The sequence below is a fragment of the Myotis davidii genome, unplaced genomic scaffold (assembly GCF_000327345.1).
Source record: "Myotis davidii unplaced genomic scaffold, ASM32734v1 scaffold3262, whole genome shotgun sequence".
In the NCBI taxonomy this organism is placed as follows: domain Eukaryota; kingdom Metazoa; phylum Chordata; class Mammalia; order Chiroptera; family Vespertilionidae; genus Myotis; species Myotis davidii.
This window is the reverse complement of record NW_006293266.1, coordinates 18,849-41,619: the sequence shown is the minus strand read 5'-3', so window position 1 is coordinate 41,619 and position 22,771 is coordinate 18,849. Positions and strand designations below refer to the sequence as shown.

Genomic DNA, 22,771 nt, shown 5'->3' with positions numbered 1-22,771 from the left:
ATTATTTATGATGTGCCCCAGATCACTGACAGAAACCCATATTCAAGTTATCTGGGCATGAAATATATTTGGGAAGTTATCAAGTAGCTGCCAATAAACCTAATGTGTAGACAAATACTTAAAAGCACACGACTGTTTGGTGGGTAGAAAACCTTGTGCTTCAGAGCAAGGTCAGAGCTGGACAGCCTAGGAATAAAGAGCCCTCCCACGCCTTAGAAGGGCTGGGTAGCAGCTTCTGGTGATGGATCCAAGAACTCTCAGGTTCCAAATAAAACTTACATAAATCAGCATCATTTGTACTCTTTTCATAAACTTGCAAAAACAAAGTAAAAATGTATCTATATCTGTCTACACTGCAAAGGGCAGTTGAAACCTAATGCATACAAAAGAGTTTACAAACTGTGACACACTAATGAACAAGTTCTCATTTGGAAGTAAAGCACCCAGCAGAGAGCACAACACTCACGATGTGGCCATCAATGGTAATACCCTTCCCTTCACCTGACTTTTAGCAAAAAGTAGTTCTTAAAATTCTGGAGTTGAACTCTGAGTAAATGAATAGAAATAATGCCGTTACTTCATTTGCTTACAAACATCATCATTGATTACAAATAAAAACAAAATAAAAATTAAAAAGTTTATCATGGGCAATTCAGACTCACCACAATGTGTTTTTACCAGACACTCATTGTCACAATGCAGTCTGATTGACTTGGCAACAGCCTCAATAGTATTTTTTAAGTGGCAGAGGCAGCAGGCCAAACGGCTAGGTAAGATCCTATAAATGGAAACACAAAGAATTAAATTAGTGGCAAAGGAATTACCTGAGTAGGTAGAAGAGATAGGCCATGGCTACCACAGGGTTGGGCAAAAGAAGATTGTTGGGACATTATCTCCTGAAGAGTTTTGTAGGGATCAGTTGGTCATTTGCTATTCATGAATGTTGTAAATAAATAGAAAGGAGGAAAGAAGTGCCCAACAGAAGGGTAAGAATGGCAATGGGTATGGGATGCCTAGAATAAATGTGATAGAGATTATATCTGGGTGACACTGATCTGTAGTTTAATTCAGATGTATCTCTTTCTCCCAACCACAAAGACTAATGTTAATAAAATATAAAGTAATTATTTTAAAGAAGAGCCCATGAGTTCACAATGATACTCGAAAAGAAGCTATTATTTATAGAATAATGTCAGCTAAAAAATGGAAAAAGAATAGTCTTTTCAATGAACGGTGCTGGGACAATTGGATAGCCATGTAAAAAAAGTGAACTTCAACCCAAACCATATACAGAAATGGACTTAAATTGGTTGAAAGATCTAAATGTAAAACCTAGAAATATAGAACTTCTACAAGAAAACATATAAAAAAAATCTTTATAACCAAGATTTCTTAGATACAATACCAAAAGTAGAATCTATAAAAAAACAAAAAAGGGATTAATTGAACATTATCGAAATTAAGAATTTCTGCCCCACAAAGAACACTCTTGGAAGAATGAAGAAACAAGCCACAGAATGGGAGCAAATACTTACCAATTGACATATTTAACATAGGACTTGTTTCCAGAATATGTAAATAACCAAAACTCAATATAAAATAGATAAATGATTCAAAGATATACATATGGCAACTAAACATATGAAACTATATTTTACATTATTAAACATTAGGGAAATGCAAATTAGACGTACACTGAGATACCACTACACACCCATTAAACTATATAAAATTAAACAGAATAGCCATACCAGATATTGGCAAACATGTGAAGAACATGAAATTCTCATACAATGGTGGGAATGTAAAATCTACAACCATTTTGGAAAATAGTTTTTTAAAACTTAAACATACACCTACCATTTGTTCCAGTCATTTCACTTCCAGATATTTATCAGGAGAAATAAAAGTATATTTCCATAAAAAGACTTGCACATAAATATTCATAATAGCTTTATTTGTAATAGTAAAAAATTGGAACAACTCAAATAGCCATCAATACTGATACATCAGCTGAAAAATACTGATATATCCATATATAATAAAATACTTTTCAGCAATAAAATGAATTATCTATACACATAACAACATGAATGAATCTTAAAATGTTCATCATTAGTAAAGGAAGCCAGTTAGAAAAGCCAGTTAGAAAAGAGTGAATGATTCCATTTATATAAAATTCTAGAAAATGCAAACTAACCTATAGCAACAGAAAGCAGATTGATGCTTGCACAGGAATTGGGGATGGCAAGGAGGAATGGAAGGAATAATTACGAAGAGACATGATGAAAATTTCTGAGGTTATAGACAGTTTGATTTTGGTGATGGTTCTGTGGTATATGAATATATATTGGTTGAAACACCTAAATGTAAAATCTATTACTATGAAACTTCTACAAGAAAACATATGAGTATATATAAACACAATATATATTTATAAACAGAAATTATTATATGTCAATTATACCTCAAAAAGTTGTTAGAAGTAAATGATGTAGACAACTGGGAAAATTGGAATTTCAACTCTTTATTATGTAATATTATAGTGTAGGAATTTAATTTCTTCAGTGCATTAATAGGATTATAGTTCTACAGAGCAATGATTTTGAATATCCTAGAGGAAGTCATCTAACTGACAAGGGAAGGATTGACTGTGGCAGATCTGAGGAATATGAGGTTAGACAATCACCAACAGATACAACAATGTGCAGATGGCAGTCATTTGTAGGCTGACCTGTCAGACGCAGCTGGAGCACACTGGTAATAGCAGAGCCCTTTCCTATACTAATTTCATGTAATCTTCTCAACTACCCTTAGCATAACAGCAAGTTTCTATTAGCCTGTCATATTGGGAGGGGTAGCACAATTTAAGATGCAATAAGTTCTATAATAAACTGTCACAATAGGGGTCCACAGAAATATTTTTTAAAACAAAAAAAAACAAAACAAAACGAAAACTCTGACCCTTACTTTACACCATATAGAAAAATTTCTCAAAATGGATCATAGACCTAAACATAACTAGACAACGTCTGGAAGAAAACATAGGAGAAAATCTATGTGATTTTGGATTAGACAATGGGTTCTTACACAAAAAAATTCTTAGATAAGAACAAAAAAGCACAAACCAAATAAGAAAAACATTGCTGATTAGAGTTTGATGAATTTGAGTTTCTCAAAAGTTAATTTTCCAGGGCAGGCGGCATGGCGTGCCTGCCCGTGAATCCCCGGCAGAAGTGGCCTCGGAGCTGGGCAGTGCCGCACTCCCACCAGGGGCCTTGCTCCCAGGGCAGAAAGGCTCCCAGGGCAGGTGGCGCAGCGCCTGCACACGAACCCCCAGTGGGAGTGGCCTCGGAACTGGACGGTGCCGGGGTTAGGGGTGGGTTCCAAGCCACGCAGCAGCCACTTGGAGCCCACCCCTAACCCTGGTGTGTGGTGTGTGTCCGCTGGGGCTGGGGGCGTGCTCTGAGCTGGTTGTGATGTCCTGGCCTAATTTGCATAGCTCTCTCTTATTATATAGGATTTCTACTAGAAAGGCTAATTAAAAAAACATCCTATATAATAAAAGGCTAATATGCAAATCGACCAAATGGCGGAATGATGGGTCGCTATGACACACACTGACCACGAGGGGGCAGACACTCAATGCAGGAGCTGCCTCCTGGTGATCAGTGCGCTTCTACGGTGGGAGTGCTGCTCAGCTAAAAGCCCTGAGCTAGGTTCACAGCTGGCGAGCGCAGCGGCAGTGACGGGAGCCTCTCCTGCCTCCACCGCAGCGCTAAGGATGTCCAACTGATAGCTTAGGTCTACTACAAAAGCTCACAGTTTGGGCTGAGGGACCCCCAACCCCGTGCATGAATTTCGTGCACTGGGCCTCTAAGAGAAATATATAGGTCAGGTGAAAATGTGAAGCAATTGCAGCTCTCATCTACTGCTGATGGGAAGGCAAGATGGTACAACCACTTTAGAACACAGTTTAGCAGTTTCTTTACTAATTAAATATGTACTCAGCATATGATGCAGCAACCACACCTTAGGTATTTTACCCCAAAGCAATGAAAATGTATTTTTACACATAGACCTGTATGTTAGTGTTTTCATTTTTAATCTTTTAGAATATATATATATTTTTATTTCAGAGAGGAAGAGGGAGATAGAAACATCGATGAGATAGAACCATTGGCCAGCTGCCTGTTGCAAGCCCACGGCCTACACATGTGCCCTGACTGGGAAATGAACCATGACCCCGTGATCCATAAGTTGACTCTCAACCATTGAGTCACTCACGGCTGGGCCATGTGAGTGTTTTTAGCAGCTTTATTTTTAAAAATCAAAAAACTAGGAACAACTCAAATATCCATTAACTGATGACTGCATAAACAAACTGGTGTATACACACAATTAGAATACTATGCAGCAATAAAAATTAAAGAACTACTAATAGATGCAGTAACATGTATAAAAGTATTTTTAAAAGGGGGTTATGCTACATGAAAGAAGCCAAATACAAAAGGCTACACCAGTGGTTCTCAACCTTCCTAATGCCGCGACCCTTTAACACTGTTCCTCATGTTGTGGTGACCCCCAGCCATAAAATTATTTTTGTTGCTACTTCATTACTGTAATTTTGCTACTGTTATGAATCATAATGTAAATATCTGATCTGCAGGATGTATTTTCATTGTTACAAATTGAACATAATTAAAGCATAGTGATTAATCATAAAAACAATATGTAATTATATCTGTTTTCCGATGGTCTTAGGCAACCCCTGTGAAAGGGTCGTTTGACCCCCAAAGGGGTCACGACCCACAGGTTGAGAACCACTGGGCTACACTCTCCATGATTTCATTTATAAGACATCCTGGAAAAGGCAAGGCTATAATGACAAAAATCAGATTGGTGCTCGCCAGGGGCTGGTGGTGGGAGGAAGAATTGACTGCAAAGAAATATGAGGCAGCTTTATGGGATGACAAAAGTGTTCTGTATCTCTAATGTAATGGTGGTACATTGATCAAAACTACACAGTTACCAAAACTCACTAAACTGTACACTTTAAAAGTGATTTTTTATTTTTGTTAATCCTCACCCGAGGATATTTTTTCCACTGTTTTTTTTTTTTTCTGAGAAAGTGGAAGGGAGGAAAGGTGGGGAGAGAGGAGAGGGAGAGAGAGAAACATTGATATGAGAAAAGCACAGTGATTGGTTGCCTTCTGCAGGCACTCAACCAGGGCCAGGGATCAAACCTGCAACCCAGGTACATGCTCTGGACTGGAAATTAAATCTGAGACCCTTCAGTGTGGGGGCCAATGCTCTTACCATAAAAAACACTGGCCAGGGTTAAAAGAGTGAATTTATTTAATAAAAATTATACCTCTATAAACCTGACTCACGAAAATAATAAAGCAAACCTAAAATAATAACTAAGTGAAAATAAATATAAGAAAAACCAACTTACAGTTTTTCCAGTGTAAGTGTCATCTTGAGGATGTTATCAACTGTTGTAAATGACACTTGGGTTGCTCCCATGTCTCTGAAGGGGAAGGACCAAACATGCATGATATGAACCCAAAGACAACACTTTTATATCTACTTCAATTCTGGCTTCTCTGTCAAGCCAACTCAAGAATTTATTTGCCATAGGTGACATTTTCTGAGAGTTCTTCTTGAAGAAATTTAAATTTATTTGCATCATCAAATTAACTACTTTGGTGAACAGTACAATCTGTGTTTATTATTTTTACCATTATCCTATTTGTCTTTCTCAATTGCAACCACAACTTGATTATTCTTTTTAAAATATGTATGTAATATACAACTTATTCCTTTTTTCTTTCTGAGATCAATGTTACTTCTACATGCATCTACATGTTTCATGTCTGAATGTGTTCTTCAACACTGCTCCCTTCCTCTCCTGGCTGTCTTGCTCCTGTACAGTCTTTATCATTTTTCTGTGCTAATAGTCATTTTCAATAACCTAGTTAAAATTTAAATTATGACTTTTTAATCAAAATGCAAACTATTTAATTTTGGATGAAAGTAAGAAAGAGCAGAAATCATCTCATGAGCCATGAAATTGTTGCAATACTTACAAATATTTCAATGCTGGCAAATTAAAAAGATATGGATCTTGAACAGTTGTCAGAGGATTATGATTGAGGATTCTGAAAAATGCAATAGAATTAAAATTGTCTGCATTTTCAGTAACTGCCATGAAAGCTTATATTCATTTTGTTGGTACAAAACTTGAAGGTTAAAAAATCATTTTCTGTCTTTACCTTTAGATTACCCTTAAGAATCCCTAAAGCATACATTTTTTGGGGAACTACTCAGGTCTCTAAATGATAAAATGGAGAAGAACATGTAAAAAATAGGGAAAAAGTGAATAGCAAATAAAAAAGTATGCCAAAGAACTTTTCAGATTGAAAACTCTATTAATGCCCAGCTGGTGTGATTCAGTGGTTGAGCGTTGACCTATGAAAAAGGAGGTAATGGTTCGATTCCCAGGTCAGGGCACAATCCGGGGGTTGCAGATTTGATCCCCAGTATGGGGAGTGCAAGAGGCAGCCAATCAATGATTCTCTCTCATCATTTATGTTTCTATTTCTCCCTCTCCATTCCTCTCTAAAATCAATAAAAATATATTTAAAAAGAGAAAAAAGAAAACCCTATTGGTGACTATGCTGATAGGAAGCTCCTGCTCTACAGAAGTTACTATTTCTAGTGTCCTCCATAATTCAAGGTGCTTTTCTTTCATCTCCAGAAACTTTAAAAAATCCAATTTAAACCACCCAGTTAAAGAGAAAAATAGGACTAACTCCTTGGTTTTCGAGCCAAAAAAAGGATAAATCTAAGAGGAACTGGTGAAAGCCATGCTCCTATCACATACTCCCATGTGTATTTTTATATCACAGCTTTTGTTACATTGTATGTAAATCACCTGTTTACTTGTCAATTTCTTAGACTGTTAGTGCCTGATATTTACTAGGTATTTATTTATTTATTATTTTTTAAAATATATTTTACTGATTTTTTACAGAGAGGAAGGGAGAGGGTACAGTTAGAAACATCGATGAGAGAGAAACATCGATCAGCTACCTCCTGCACACCCCCAACTGGGATGTGCCCGCAACCAAGGTACATGCCCTTGACAGAAATCGAATGTGGAACCCTTCAGTCTGCAGGTCGACGCTCTATCCACTGAGCCAAACAGGCCAGGGCGCATTTACTAGGTATTTAATAGATGTTTGTCTAATAAATAAATAACATTTTGATTATACATCAATAAAATGAACAAATTTGTTAATTGACACAAATTTTTATTCCCAATGCTGAAATAAATGTTCTTCTCAATTCTAAAAAACATACAAGTAAAACAAGACAAACAAAAAACAAGAAGAAAACAAAATCTGTCTTTAGGTTAACTACTCTAAAGTCATTAGTATACTTTTGCAGACTATTATAAAGATGATTATTACAGCTAATATCTATTAGGCTACTGGGCATCTGTAATGAACACTTCATATTTAATCTTCACAATAACTTTATTGATATATATTATTACCCCGTTTTACAAATGAGGAGGCTGAGGCACAGTGAGGTTATATAAGTTGTCCTAGGTTGTCAAGCTAGTAAAAAGCAGAGCTAGAATTTGAACTCAGTTCTGACCTTAAAACCCATGTTTAAGCCCCATTAAGAAGAGGGGTTTTAAAATAGCTGCTACTTTAACCTTAATTCTGAGACCACTAGATATAGAAATCCCTTTTCAAATTTTATGTACCCATCTGGGACAGCTTCTATGAGAATTACATTCTTTTTCTTTTTATTCCTGTTTCCTAATGATTGGCCATGATTAAATATTTAACTAGCTTAGAGTCATTGAGACTTTAGAAATTTAAAACCATGTTGTAGGCAAATCAGTGAAAACGGCGAAGTAAGTCATCCCTAAAAAACAACTGGCAAAAAATGGTCAGAATCAACTTTTTCAAACTGTAAATTTAGCCATCGGGCTTGGAGGAATCCAGGGAACATTTAGTCAAGAGAAATTATTGCTTTCTGTAAGAACAGTGATCTGTGTTGCTTTAACTCATCCTAAAGCTTTGCTCTCCATCCCTGGGGTAACCTTGAAAAACAGCCCACAGACCCAGTACCACAGAAAGCAGAATGGAATGAAATCATATTCCCAAAGAACTGTCGTTTTACCTGTCTTGTGGTTCCCTGGAAGACCACACTTTAAAGGCTTGTTTTTGACCTGAGAGCTGCCTAGCCCCTAAAGCCTCTGTCCTCAGAGGGTATTTTGTGAAAACCATTTCATGTAAATGTTTTAACATGGCAGCTGCTGAGGCAATGGATAAAAGTTGGTGTAAAAAATAGGCTAACAACAAAAGTTAAAAGGAAAAGCTGAGAAATAAGATGTCTACAGAGATTCTGAAGTGCTCCAACATATGCCCGGGAAACTGAAACACCATGAGACACATCCTGGGAATCTAAAAATAAAAAACTATTACCGCTAGCCTGGCCAGTGTAGCTCAGTGGTTGAGCATCGACCTATGAAGCAGGAGGCACAGTTCAATTCCTGGTTAAGGCACATGACTGGGTTGCAGGCTTGATCCCCAGTGTGGGAGATATAGGAAGCAGCAGATGAATAATTCTCTCTCATCACTGATGTTTTTTCTATCTATCTTTCTCCTTCTCTCTTCCTCTCTGAAATCCATAAGAATATATTTTAAGAAAACAAACTATTACCGCTAATACGTTCAGGGGTACAAGACCGCTGAAGATTGCAGGATATAAGACCAATATGAAAAAGTTAGCTGTATTTCTATACACATTGAGCAATGAGTAATCCAAAACTGAAATTAAGAAAATAATCCTATATAATAAAAGCCCAATATGCAAAGTGTCATGTCGACCAGTCAGCCATTCAACAAATCAAAGCATTCAACCAATCTGAGCATATGCTAAAGCCACTCAACCACTCACTATGACGTACACTGACCACCAGGGAGCAGACGCTCCCACTGGTAGGTTAGCTTGTTGCTGGGGTCTGGCTGATCAGAGCTGAGTGAGAAGGGCTGACACGCCCTGGAACCTTCCCATGGTCACTCTCCAGCTGGCCAACCTTCTGCGTCTCTCCCGGGATCCGATCGTGCACCAGTGGGGTTCCTTGGCCTGGCCTGCACCCTCTTGCAATCTGGGACCCTTTGGGGGATGTCTGAGAGCCGGTTTTGGCCCGATCCCGCAGGCCAGGCCCAGGGACCCCACCAGTGCATGAATTTGTGCATTGGGCCTCTTGTTTCATCTATAATAACATCAGGAAGAATTAAATACTTAGTAAAAAATTTAACCAAACTTCATGACTCTTATACTAAAAACTAAAACAACATTGCTTAAAAAAATTAAGATGTAAATAAATGGAAAGACATGCTGTGTTCATGGATCAGAAGATGGCCCTGTTAAAATGGCCCTACTCCCCAAATTGATCTATGGTTTCAATGCAACCTCTGTCAAAATCCCAAATGACTTTTCAAAAATGTACAAGCTAATTCTAAAATCATGTGGCAATTCAAAGGACAGAGAAAGCCAAAAACAATCTTGATAAAGAACAACGTGGGAGGACTCATAGGTCCCGGATTCAAAACCCAATTCAAAGCCACAGCAGTCACAGTGTGGTACGGCCTAAGGCTAGACATATAAATCAATGGAACGAATTGACAATCCAGAAATAAACCCTCACATGTATTGCCTGTTTTCAACAAGGATGCCAAAACAATTCAATGTGCAAAGAATCGTCTTTTTAAATGGGGCTGAGACAACTGTATATCCACATGCAAAATAATAAAGTTAGATTCTACCTATACTTTATACCATATATAAAAATTAACTCAAAATGAATCAAATACCTAAGTGTAAGAGTTAAAGCTGTACAACTCTTAGAAGAAAGCAAGGAGTAAATCTCTATGACCTTATATTAGCACAATAGTTTCTTAGATATGATACTAAAGGCACAAACTAAAGGAAAAATAGATAAATTAGACTTTATAAAACTGAAGACTTCCAGGCCTCAAAGGACACTATTAAGAAAATGAAAAGAGAACTCACAGAATGGGAGAAAATATTTTCAAATTATATATTTGATAAAGTCCTACATCCAGAATATATAAAAATCTCTTACAACTCAATAAAAAGTAAATAACCAAATTTTAAAATGGGCAAAAGATTTAAAAACATTTCTCCAAAAGAGATATAATGGCCAATAAGCACATGGAAAGGTGCTCAATGTCTTAAGTCATTAGGGAAATACATATCAAAGCCACTATTAGATATGACTTTACATTCACTAAGATGGCTATAACCAAGCAGATAGAGAATAATAAATGCTGGCAAGGATATGGAGGAATTGGAATCCTTATACATTGTTGGTGAGAATGCAAAATAGTGAAGCCACTATGGGAAACAGTTGGGCATTTCCTCAAAAAAGTTAAACATGGCCCTAACTGGTTTGGCTCAGTGGATGGAGTGTCAGCCTGCGGACTGAAGGGTCCCAGGTTCAATTCCAATCAAGGGCATGTACCCTGGTTGCAGGCACATCCCCAATAGGAGGTAGCTGATCGATGTTTCTCTCTCATCGATGTTTCTAACTATCCCTCTCCCTTCCTCTCTGTAAAAAATCAATAAAATATATTTTGAAAAAAAGTTAAACATAGAGTTGCTATATGACCCAGAAATTTCACTCTCACGTATGCACCCAAGAGAATTAAGCACATACATCCAGCCCTAGCTGGGGTGATCAGTGGTTAGAGCATCAGCCTGGGGACTGAAGGGTTCCGGGTTCGATTCTGATCAAGGGCACATGCCCAGGTTGTGGGCTCAATTCCCAGTTGGGGGCATGCAGGAGGCAGCCAATCAATGATTCTCTCTCATCATTGATATTTCTCTCTTTCTCCCTTTTCCTTCCTCTCTGAAATCAATAAAAAACATATATTCATACAAACACTTGTATGTGAATGTTCATAGTGGCATTAGTCATAGTAGCTAAATAAAAAGAATAGAAAATTAGTTGCAAAACTCATAAGGGTTCTACCCCTTATTAACAGTGTGAAAACTAGGCAAGTTATCCAAAGTCTCTAAGTTTCAGTGGGGATAATATCTATCACAAGGATTGTTGGGAAAATGAGAATGAGATATAGTGTGAGCTAACTTGTAATGAGCATTTACCATGTACCAAGCACTATTCTAAGAGCTTTAGGCACACTATCTTATTTGTATAGTAATGAAAGTACTAGGTATAGTGCCTGAAACATAATAAGCTCCTAATAAAGGTAGGTGTCAAAGAAACATTATGGGCAGCGGAAGAATTACTCTGCTTTTGAGAGAAAGAAGACACCTTACTATACAGATGGGAAGAATAAGATGCAGTTGGAAGAAGTCTCATCATAGCTGCCGGGTATGACAATCTCAAAACTTTTGAACCATTACAAATAAAACCACCACCCTAAATCATCCCAAAGGATAGTTATCTTTATCTTCAGTGCTTATGCCTTCTGGAATCTAAAAAGGAGCTGCCAGGATTTCAGTACCTACAAAACCTGATGACAATACACATAGTGTCCTGTAGGCTCACAGCTATCTAAAGGGAACCAATCAATGCTAGTTGAACAGGGGAGCATTAGGGTATCTATGTGACCACAGCTCAATTTGCCTTCATAGTGTGGACTGACATACCGCACTGATATTCTCAACAGTGGGGGAAATATTTCAATAGGGATAAGGCTTGGGTTTTCCTTTTTCTCTCTTACTGATTATGTTCATGGCACAATATTGATGAAACACAGACACGCAGCATGTGAATGCACTCCATCTGGATAAGCTATAGCCTTTCTACATTGTAGAGTCCTTCGTTTTCTAAAATCATGGAGCTTGTATTTTTAGAATAAATGAACTAAAATAAGTTTTAAAAATAAGCCATCAGTCTGGACCTATGTAGGTGAATGAAGGAGAAGCACTTTAAAGTCAAAAAAAATAAGTAGATTTAACATTTAGAATTATCAACCACTGCTAGTTTTTCATAATATATTTCATTCCTGATTTTATCTGAAAGGAATAGGCTTATGACTACCATTCAAAAAGTGTTACTTTATTAATACACTCAGCATGTCTCTGAGGTGGATTTCAGATCCAAAATGGACTCTTTACCACACTGTTAATTTGTTTATTCAGTGTCTGTCAATAACAGATTTCACTCAATAAACTTACTGAAATATAATTACCTGAAAACCAGGGGTGAATCAAGGTTTTGTGGAGACTGAACCTCAACTGTTTTTGGAAATCCTAATAAAAATATGCAAAATTGTGAATATGAAAAGTGACAGGCCCCTCCCACTTGCTAGAACTTGGAAGGGACTTATGCAAGTGAAGAACCCTGAAGCTTAAGCTTCATTCAATTCATGATAAATCCATCTCACACTTATTACAAACTTATTTATTGCAGGGGAAAATATTCTTTCAACTTATAAAAACACCAGCAATATATTATATAGATGATAAAATGACTTGGGAAAAGATGCAATTTAGTTTATATCTCACTACGGCAAATGTTTCCTGAAGCAAGTTAGTTTTGTCCATAAGATTTGGCCCAAAACAAAGGAGCCCAGCCTCCAGCACACACTTAGGGTTTCTGACAACCTTTGGAAAGTACTGTGAGTTAGTTTTAGAACTACAGCTCTATTCAAGTCACAAGATAGGGATATTAATTTATTTCTAACATCAGCTAGCTCTGGTTCTTTCATTAACTTTTCTGTCATTTAAGATGAACCCAGAAACTCAAGATAAACAAATTGGTGCCTACTCTGTTACAAACCTTTTTTGACACATCACCCAGTCCCTGTTTTGTCTCCCTCCTATCCTGTTACCCTGCTGTAAAGATGCTGGCAAGGCTCTCATATGTTTTCCCATCAACATCCACCTTACTCCTTCTAGTATCAAGTTCTTGGGGATAAAGTCCCTGTCCAATTCTTCTTTGTACCCCCAGCAATTAGTACATGCTGACACTGTTTCTGAATTTTTTTCAACTGTGATTCCACAATTTTGTTTGTTTTTTCCCCCCTGTACTACCTTCATAACTATAGTGAAACTCAGATTCTTATAGGAGACTCTCAGTATTACACAATGCTTAGTAAAGGTGGTGAGTTTTCGACATTGTATTGACGCTACCAAAACCTCTTGGTGTAGGGACGTAATGAGCGTGCTCTCTAATGCATTGACCAAAGGAAAACTGGCTGTCAGTGCTCTTTCCCCAAGTGAGGCATCATCAAATCAATGAGAGAAGATGGAGGCCGCTACAGATGGGCATCTGCAGGAACTGTCAATGCAGCTTGGCACACCCTGAACACCCGCATCTAACCCGAAATGAATTGTGTGAAATTGGATTTCTATACCACAAGACAGTAAGACAGTCTTTTCCAAGGACAAGATTGGAAGACAATATTCATCTTGAGTCTAAAATCCTTTCCAGGCCACTGAACATACCCACTATGATTTGCTTGTGTCACAGAGAAATCACAGAAGTTTTAGCTGAAAGGGAATAAAACCCATACTTCTGACTGAGGAGTAGTCAGGAAAGAAATTGGAATGAGGCTACAGCTATGTATTTTCTTTATGAATATTTTTTCACACCACAACGTAAACAGCATAGTCTCCCTTACTTCAAAGATTCCCATTGCCACAGACAATTCACTTCAGAGGTATAGAGGTTCTGAGAAATAATGTTCTAGTTGGGAAGAGCTGTGCCCTGTGGCAGCTTTTAAGGAATTCTTTCTGCTTTACCATTTAAGAGACTCATGAGGAAGCACCCACATCTTTTGCTCCCTGGAGAACTCTGAGCAAAACTTAATTCTTGCAGTTCTATGTTGCATACATATGAACAGTTAGGAACTTTGCACATGAGCAGGAATCAAAGTCAAATTCAGAAGTGGAATTTCAAGGACCATTCATATATCAGAGCAGAAGCAATACCGGGATTGCCATGACGGTGATACTTTGAATGTTATGTGCTTGGCGTCCTGTATTGCACATGCCAAAGGTTAGTTCTGGAGAAAACAGAGCATGCCATATATGAGTTAGACAAATCTCTTGACCTCTTTGTACCTTAGTTTCCTCATTTGAAAAAAAAAGAAGGGCTCTTAAGCCACACTTTTCAAAAAGAGTTCAAACTGAGCTTATACCCAGCCAACCAATCATTGTAAGATGTTTTTACACATAGCTTTCTCATGTGTTCATCTTCTATTTCACTTACAACTTCTGTAAAAACTGCATTCCATGTGAGGCCTGAAATGTTCCAAAGTTCACTTTTGTGATTGAATTGCAACATGCATTATATACAAAACAGTAAGGGCTCAAGAAATAATTAATTGATCTTTCTCTAGAATAGGGATACACAACTTCAACACTATTGACATTTTGGGCTAGATAATTTTTTATTATGGGGGGATTGTCCTGTGCTTTATAGTATGTTGAACAACAACTCTAGCCTCTACCCACTAGATGCCAGTAGAAAATCTACAGTTCTGACAACTAAAACTCTCTTTGGCTATTGCCAACTGCTCTGGTACAAAATCACCCTGGTTGAGAACCACTGCTATAGAATGGTTCATTCTGAATGTGAGAGAATTCTCACACTAATCTGTACTAGAAACAAAAAAGATTTGCTACATAACTTTAGTAGCTTTCTACTAATAAAATTTTAATCTTACTTCAAAATAAATAACAAAGAGGTTTACAGTTAAATTTTATAAAATTTCTAAACACAATGAAGTTATATTTATAACTTACATATATTGTAAAAAAGGTAGTGATTCGAACGCATTCCTTTCAATAAATTCTATTTTATTGCAGGATAAGTCTCTAGAAAAAGAAAGTAATGCCTCAATTAGCTATTAGATATCTAATTAGTAGGAATAACTGGTAGAGGTTAGAATAATATTGAATACGCAGCTTTAGTCTAAACTCTAAACCTTAAGAATTGTAATTTGAACCATCCAGAGCCCCTTACACTGCCCTCATCTCTCTTAAGAGTCTCACCTTCATGATCTTCATAAATACAACATAAACTATAGATCTTGATAGATTTTGAAGGAAATCTTTCCTGAGATCAGAAGAATTGACTAGAGGACCATTTGTGGTCACATAAAATTTAGATTATGAGCTCAAAGTTTATATCTCCATGTATATTTATAAATGTCTAACATTAAAAGAAATAGTCTCACATCTACACACCTTCCTGGTTTCGTTCTGTTTTTCTAGGCAAATTCAATACCAGAAGAATTAAAAGACATCTTTTCATATAACTTGAAAGGAAGTGACTGCTCTAATTCATACAGAACTTTGAACTAATTCTGAATGATACTTTTTATTATATTAATAGAAATTCATTTCTTATTTTACATTGCTTTAATACCTATGAATTTAATGGCTTCAGTTGTACAGTGGTGGGACAACAGAAAACAATATGGTGCTGGATTTTTATTTGAAAACACCATCTCTTGTCTATAATTGACAGTCTTATTTCCATTGATCCCACTTTAGTCCCTCACTTTTCTCCTGGATGGGTATAACTGTCTTTTGACTCGTGTTTCCATCTATAATCTCCCCCTGGCTAAACCATCCTGCACACAGTCACCAGATTAACACTCCAGAAGTGGTTCTCAAATACCAGCCAGCATCACTTGGGAACTTATTGAAGATGCAAATTCTCAGTCTGACTCTGGATTGACTGAATTAGTGACTGTGGGTGCAGCTTGAGTTTTAAAAAAGCCCTCCAAGTGACTCTGTTGTAGGCTAAAGCTTCTCCTCGAGCAATGCTGTGATAACGTGGTACTTGGCATTCAAAGTACTAGAAGATCTGGCTCTAATCTCCTACTCTCCCTCCTTGCCCTCTACAGCTACTCAAGATATTTCTCCTGTGTGTTGCCTCTCCCCAGGCTCCTTTTGCGAGCTAATTTCATCCAAGATGTCTGTCTGATGATCCCAAAGCACCGTCTAGGTCCTGTTCAAACAGCTTTGCTCTACTAACATCTTTGCTGGCCCATCTTGAAGTCTCTTTTCCCTCTGTTCTGACCAAAACAAACTTATCTCTCATTGTCCATATCCAGGTCTTCTTTTTAATACAGTTATGTTTGTATCCTACTTCCTCTGAGCATAAACTCCTTTAAAGTACGGACTGGGTCTTGCTCTGCATTGTCTTCTGACACATGAACAGGTATAACTCAAATATTTATAGAATAAACAAATAGCTGGGAAGTAGAGGAAGAAAAATGACTTTTAAAAGAAATGTAGTTTTGGCCCTAACCGGTTTGGCTCAGTCAATAGAGTGTCAGCTTGCAGACCAAAGGGTCCTGGGTCAATTCCAGTCAAGGGCACGTACCTTGGTTGCAGGCTCCTCTCTGGCCTGGGCCCTGGTCAGGGCTCATGCAGGAGGCAACCAATCGATGTGTTTCTCTCACATTGATGCTTCTCTCCGTCTTTCCCTCTCTCTTCCACTCCCCCTAAAAATCAATGGAAAAATATTCTTGGTGAGGATTACCAAAAACCAAAAACAAAGCAAACAAAAAAAGAAATGTAGTTTTATTATTTCATGGCTCCCTCTTGTGTGCCACTCCAGCACATTGTCTTCCATTTAGTACTTGTGCTCTATGGTTTGAGTGAGATCATGAATTACTAGAAGGGTAGGAACTCTGAAGTACCTATCTTTGTGTCTATAGTACTAGTAAAGTGCTTAGAAAATTCTTTTTTAGCTTGCTTATTCATTGGCATTTTTTAGTATTTGGGAATACTTATGCTAGCATGAAATAGGTAGCTTACAAAGTATTTCACAGTAGAAGTAATGAATGACCTAACCTATTAAGCAGTTATTTCCTTCATTTTATTTCCTCCAAACCATTTATAACGTTTGGAAGCGAGATGGCAGAGATACCCAAGAAGACCAATCCAAAAGTGGATGGATGTCCCTCTGAAGCTTGAAAGGTTTGATAAAACAAACGACTATTTTGAGTGTCATGTGAGGCTCTTTATACCTACTTCACTTAAGCATTCTACATTTGCAAAAAGAATCCACTTGCTAAAGAGTATCATTAATTAGCTTAATAAGGATTAATGACATACAAAACTTTAAGTGCCATGGACCAAGAATCATAATTGAGCTTTTATAGCAAAGAGCATCTCTTTATTTCTAAGTAAATGGAATTACCAGGCAAGTATTTCTTCCTTGACAAGGAGGCTGGAGAGGTTTGTATATTAAAATTAGTGAAATGAGGGGCATTTCTGATATGCTTATTTAGTGTAGTCATTTGTAACAATTCCACTTAACCATCATTTTAAACATTTATTTTCAGTATTGGTATAACAATTCCTGCATTGAAATCCTCAACGCCAATTTGCTTTCTTGGTAACTTAATATGTTCTTAATAATATTGTTAACATAATTCATCAGCTTAAACATTTAATGTGTAAATGTTAATCTCATTTAGATTAAATTATCAAAAAAATCTGGTTAATGGCATTCAAATTAATGTAAATGTTCTATATTTTCTTGTCCTATAGGAGACAATTTGAGGTTAAGTTGAATTCCTCTCATTTTACTAAATCAGTATTTTAAAAACTTTTCTGTAAAGGCCAGACTGTAAGGCTTTGCAAGCCCCGGACAGTCTGTCACGCATACAGTATTCTTCTTTTTTTCTTTTCTTTTACAGGCCTTCAAAAGTGTAAAAATCATTCTTAACTTATGTGCTCTAAGAAACACACAAACATAGGCCTGATATAATCCATGGTCTCTAAACTAAATATAAATATAAGCAGATGGTATATGAACACTTATATAACAAGGTGCATATGGGTGTGTTACTCAGACCTCATTACCACTTTTACTCAATAATTATCTATATCTTGTCTATATGATTATAAAATGAAAGTATGTAAGAGATATTAAATGCTAAAAATGGGCTGAAGCCCAACACAGACTTACAGAATTTTATTGTTGGGAGAAATTGTAGAGATTATCTTATTTGAACCCCTTATTTATTTTATAGATAATATAACTAAAAAACTCATAAATAAAAACAATTAACTTACAAATACTGGAGGGAAAACAGGCCTTCAAATGAATCCTTACGTAACTCTCTCAAATTATTTGCACTGAGATTTCTGAAAAATGAAAAGGTTATTTCTGGATCAAAATGCAAAATAACTACAACTATCTACTGCACAGAAATATATATGGGGAAACGTGGGTAATGGTGCCTGCGAAATACCCTAATTTTTATTTAATTGAAGGAAGATAATGTGTTTTATTTTCAAACCTTTCTTCTCACGTCTTTTTTGTGCAAACAATAGGCCATTCTAGAATTGATTCACTTTCCTTCCTCAGCTTTCTGTCTATCCAAAGAACTTAACAATACTTGAAATTAAATCTATGTATTTATTATATTTATATATTTTTTTCATATTATACATTTGTAAACCCTTTGAGAACTGGCATAATTTGTCTACGTTGTTCTTGGGCCTGGAATCCTGGCACATAAAACAGTTCCTGGCACATAGCAGATGTTCCATAAATACTTTTTCCTTGATTTCAGAAAATGACAAACATCATTTTCAGTCTACTACTTTTATTTAAAACAAATCATTCATTTACCATCACTCATGAGAGTAATTGCAACTTTATAGGCAAGGAAATGTCTTTCTTCTCCCCTAAATTTGTGACTCTTAATCTTTGGAGATAAGAGCCCTGTGAGAATTTTCATAAAAATCTATGGACCCTTTGCCTAGAAAACTGCACCTTCTTATATACATGCAAAAGTGTGCATGTAATTTCCATTTGCTGATTATGCCTTTAGGGCAGAGGTCAGTGAATAGGATTGAATTCAGGGGGCCAAGCTTGAACGAGGAATAAAATTACATTTCTATTTTCACAAACCTCTACCTAAAATTAGCATTGCCTTGCATTGTGAATTTAGGCAACAAACCATAGATTAGCAGTATGGTAGTTCATTGGGTCTCCAATAAAGATATTTTCATATAATAAATTTTCACATATTTTTTGCAGATATCTCAAAATATCATTTATTAATTCTCATCACTACCTTGAAGCTATAACAGTTATTAGACCAACCACTATAGCTTGTTATTTAATATGTTAAGAGAAGCAGATCTGCCCTGGCTGGTGCTCAGTGGTTAGAGCATTGGCCCACAGACAAAAGGGCATGTATCTCAGTTGCAGATTCAATCCTTGGACCCAGTGTGAGCAGGTGGCAGTTAATCAATGTGCCTCTCTCATGTGGATTTTTTTTTCTTTCTCTCTCTTCCCCGCCCCCCCCCACCTCCCTCCTTTCCACCCTCTCAAAAAATAAAAAATAAAAAAGAGAAGTGGATTTATTAATAATCTTTAAAAAATATTTTGAAATCTACATTTCAATAATAGGTTTACTTTATTTTTGTAAATATCTGTAAATGTAATTAATATATTTTAATTAAGAACATAGACTTCTGCAGATCACCAGAGATATATGGGGGGTGGGGGGAAGGTTAAGAAATCGTGCACTGCCTCTAGCTGGTTTGGCTCAGTGGATAGAGCATCGGACTGCAGACTGAAGGGTTCCAGGTTCGATTCTGGTCAGGGCACATGCCTGGATTACAGGCTCAGCCCCCAGTGTAGGGCATGCAGGAGGTAGCCGATCAGTGATTCTCTCTCATCATTGATGTTTCTATCTCTCTCTCCCTCTCTGAATCAACAAAAATATATTTTAAAAAATGAAATCATGCACGGGGGGTCCATTGACCCTAAGTTAGGAACCTCTCCCTTATAAAGAATAAATCTCAAGCTGACTTAGAAATCTTCAAACCTTATGAGAGTCATGTTATTGTGTATCAACTCCCAAACACAAGTGTTTTCAAAATTAATGTTTAAAGTTCAATTTATTTAATAAAAAATGTAATGTAGGTTCTTATGGCTCAAAATTCCAAAGGAATATGGTACACAATCCAATGTGTTTTCTCCTAGATCAGCGGTTCTCAACCTGTGGGTCGTGACCCCTTTGGCAGTCAAACGGCCCTTTCACAGGGGTCACCTAAGACCATCCTGCATATCAGATATTTACATTATGATTCATAACAGTAGCGACATTACAGTTATGAAGTAGCAACAAAAATAATTTTATGATTGGGTCACAACATGAGGAACTGAATTTAAAGGGCCAGAAGGTTGAGAACCACTGTGACCTAGATCATCTTTCAGACTACCCCACTCCCTCTACTCCTTAAAGGAAACTAATGTCATTTTTTTCTTGTGCCAAATGACTTTCATTTTAATTACCAGATACTATCATGGAAAAAATAAACTACATATAGTTTCAAAAAATTCATATTAAAAACAACTGCCTGGTTCTTTTTTTCCCCCCTTACCAATAAGATATCAGACTAAGGAAGAATCTTTTCGGGTGCTCAAAAACCGTGTTTTTAGATTACTATGACTATTATGTCTTTTTTATTAATTGGGAAGTTATTTATGACATCAATTTGAACTAATAATATGATACACAAACTATCTTGAAAATGTCAGTTAATTACTTGGAATGTAAATATTTCTTCCCAAATCACTTATGTGCCTAACCGGACTTTTCTACACATCAATAAATAAAGATAAACAAAAGAAAAATGGGCAAAAAAGAACAAGACAAATTCAGAGGAGAAATAGAAATGTTCAATAAATATATAAAGATACTTAAATTCGCAAGTAATCAAAAAATTCAAATTTAGACAGGACCGTTTGATTCACCCATTAAATCAGCCAAAAAATAAGAGTGGTAGGAGGGTAGAAGGAAATATGCTGTTGTGGCCCACTGACTAGAGTGTAACTTGGCACAACTTCTTTGAGGCAATTAAATTGTGATATCAATATAGTCTTCACCCCAATAATTCCATTTCTAAATATCTATTCTGCATAATACCAGCCCATGTTCCAAAAAAATGCATGTATAAGAATGTTTGTTGCAGCAATACATGTAACAGGAAAATTGGACATAATCTAGACATCCATCAATAGAGGGATTATTAAACTATGGAATGTTATGCAGAAGCTTAAATGAATTGGGTTACCCTCTACGTACCAAGAAGGAAATATGTCTAAGATATGTTGTGAGGTGAAAGAATCAAGTGGTAGTATGTTACCATTTATGTTTAAAAAAATGTAAAAATCACACAACTTACCTATTTTGCTATCTGTAAATATGTATGTAGGCAAATGTGTGGGAAAAGGTCTGTAAGGAAATACAGTAAACATAGAGTAGCAGTTGCCTTAGGGTGGTGGATGAGGGCACAAGCAGGGTTTTCACTATACTTGCTATTTCATTTTTATATATTGAGAAAAGTAGAGGCCCGATGCACAAAATTCGTGCATGGCAGGGGGGACGGTCCCTTAGCCTAGTCTGCACCCTCTCCAATCCAGGACCCCTCAGGGGATGTCCAACTGCCTCTCGCAATCCGGGACGACTGGCTCCTAACCGCTCGTCTGCCTGCCTGCCTGATTGCCTCTAACCCCTCTGCCTGCCTGCCTGATCACCCCTAACCACCTCTGCCTGCCTGCCTGATCGCCCCTAACTGCCCCTGCCTTGCCCCACACCTGGGACCCAGGATTCTCTCCTCTGCCAGTCACAGGCACCCAGGACCAGGACTTCCCTCAAGCTGGCTGGCCGCAGGGACCCAGGACCCGGGTCAGCTTTGCCCGGGCTGGCCACAGCTGCAGGGGTCCATGGGTGGGCAGCTTTGCCCGGGCCACAGCCGCAGGTGCTGGTGCCCGGGACTGCAGGGTGGGTGGCTTGTCCTTCTTCCGGGCCACAGGCGCAGGTGGAGGCACAGCCCTTGGCACCCAGGATCGCAGGCAGGTGGCTTGTCCCTCTCCCAGGCCGCAGGTGCAGGCACAGCTGTTGGCGCCTGGGACCGCAGGGCATGCAGCTTGTCCCTCTCCTGGGCTGGTCCCATTCCTCTCTCCCCACTGTTGAGTGTCTGAACCATTGTTGCATGACGGTGTGACAACCATTTGAATATTAGCTCTTATTATATGGGATAATCATGTATTACTTGTTATAATGGAAAATAAGTTTAAATTGACCCTGATTTTAAAGAGGGCCTACCAAATTTAATTTTTAAAATAAACAGAATTGCAATCAATAGACGTTGATTTGGGATATGAAGGGGGAAATACCTTTCCTCAGACCTATTGACCTCAACATTCTGGACCAAGAAGGATCGCACAATGCATTTAGTTTTTTAAATTCATTTTTGGAGAGAATATACTCACAGTTTCTCAACCAAATGGTATGACTTCCACGTATCTTTACCAATGTAAGAAATGGCATTTCCTTGCAAGTTTCTGTGAAGAAATACAGTTAATATGAATAGCTAAGAAATGAATGAACAGAATAAAACAATCATGGCAACCTTACGGGGAATATTCAAATGCAGAAAACACCAGCTTCCTAATTTCCACAGCTCTCAGTTTCCCAGTTTGCACAATTAATAAAGACATAATGTGGGGCCACTGGCACACTGAGGCATCTCCTCAGAACCTGAACTGTTTTTCTTGGATAGGTAATGCCAGTTAATTACTTTGAATACATTTCCTTTTCCAAAACCACTTGTGTCTAAAATGACTCCTACGAGTCAATGAGAAAATAATAATTCAACAGGAAAATGGCAAAAAAGTATCATTTCAAGAAAATAAAGG

At 37.4% G+C, this 22,771-nt stretch overlaps 1 protein-coding gene across 1 annotated transcript in view; it reads right to left on the bottom strand.

The window, feature by feature from the left end:
• Positions 1-662: 662 nt before the first annotated feature.
• LOC102752387 (leucine-rich repeat-containing protein 37B-like) overlaps positions 663-22,771 on the bottom strand; it is a gene marked incomplete at its 3' end in the record, with an annotated part of 25,286 nt that continues 3,177 nt past the window's right edge. Inside the window, exons 2-8 of the mRNA XM_006766983.2 lie at positions 22,346-22,417; positions 18,124-18,195; positions 14,830-14,901; positions 14,294-14,419; positions 6,093-6,164; positions 5,459-5,533; positions 663-778 (exon numbers count right to left, since the gene is read on the bottom strand). Of these exons, the coding sequence (XP_006767046.2) occupies positions 663-778; positions 5,459-5,533; positions 6,093-6,164; positions 14,294-14,419; positions 14,830-14,901; positions 18,124-18,195; positions 22,346-22,417 (605 nt within the window). The remainder of the gene's footprint in view (positions 779-5,458; positions 5,534-6,092; positions 6,165-14,293; positions 14,420-14,829; positions 14,902-18,123; positions 18,196-22,345; positions 22,418-22,771) is intronic.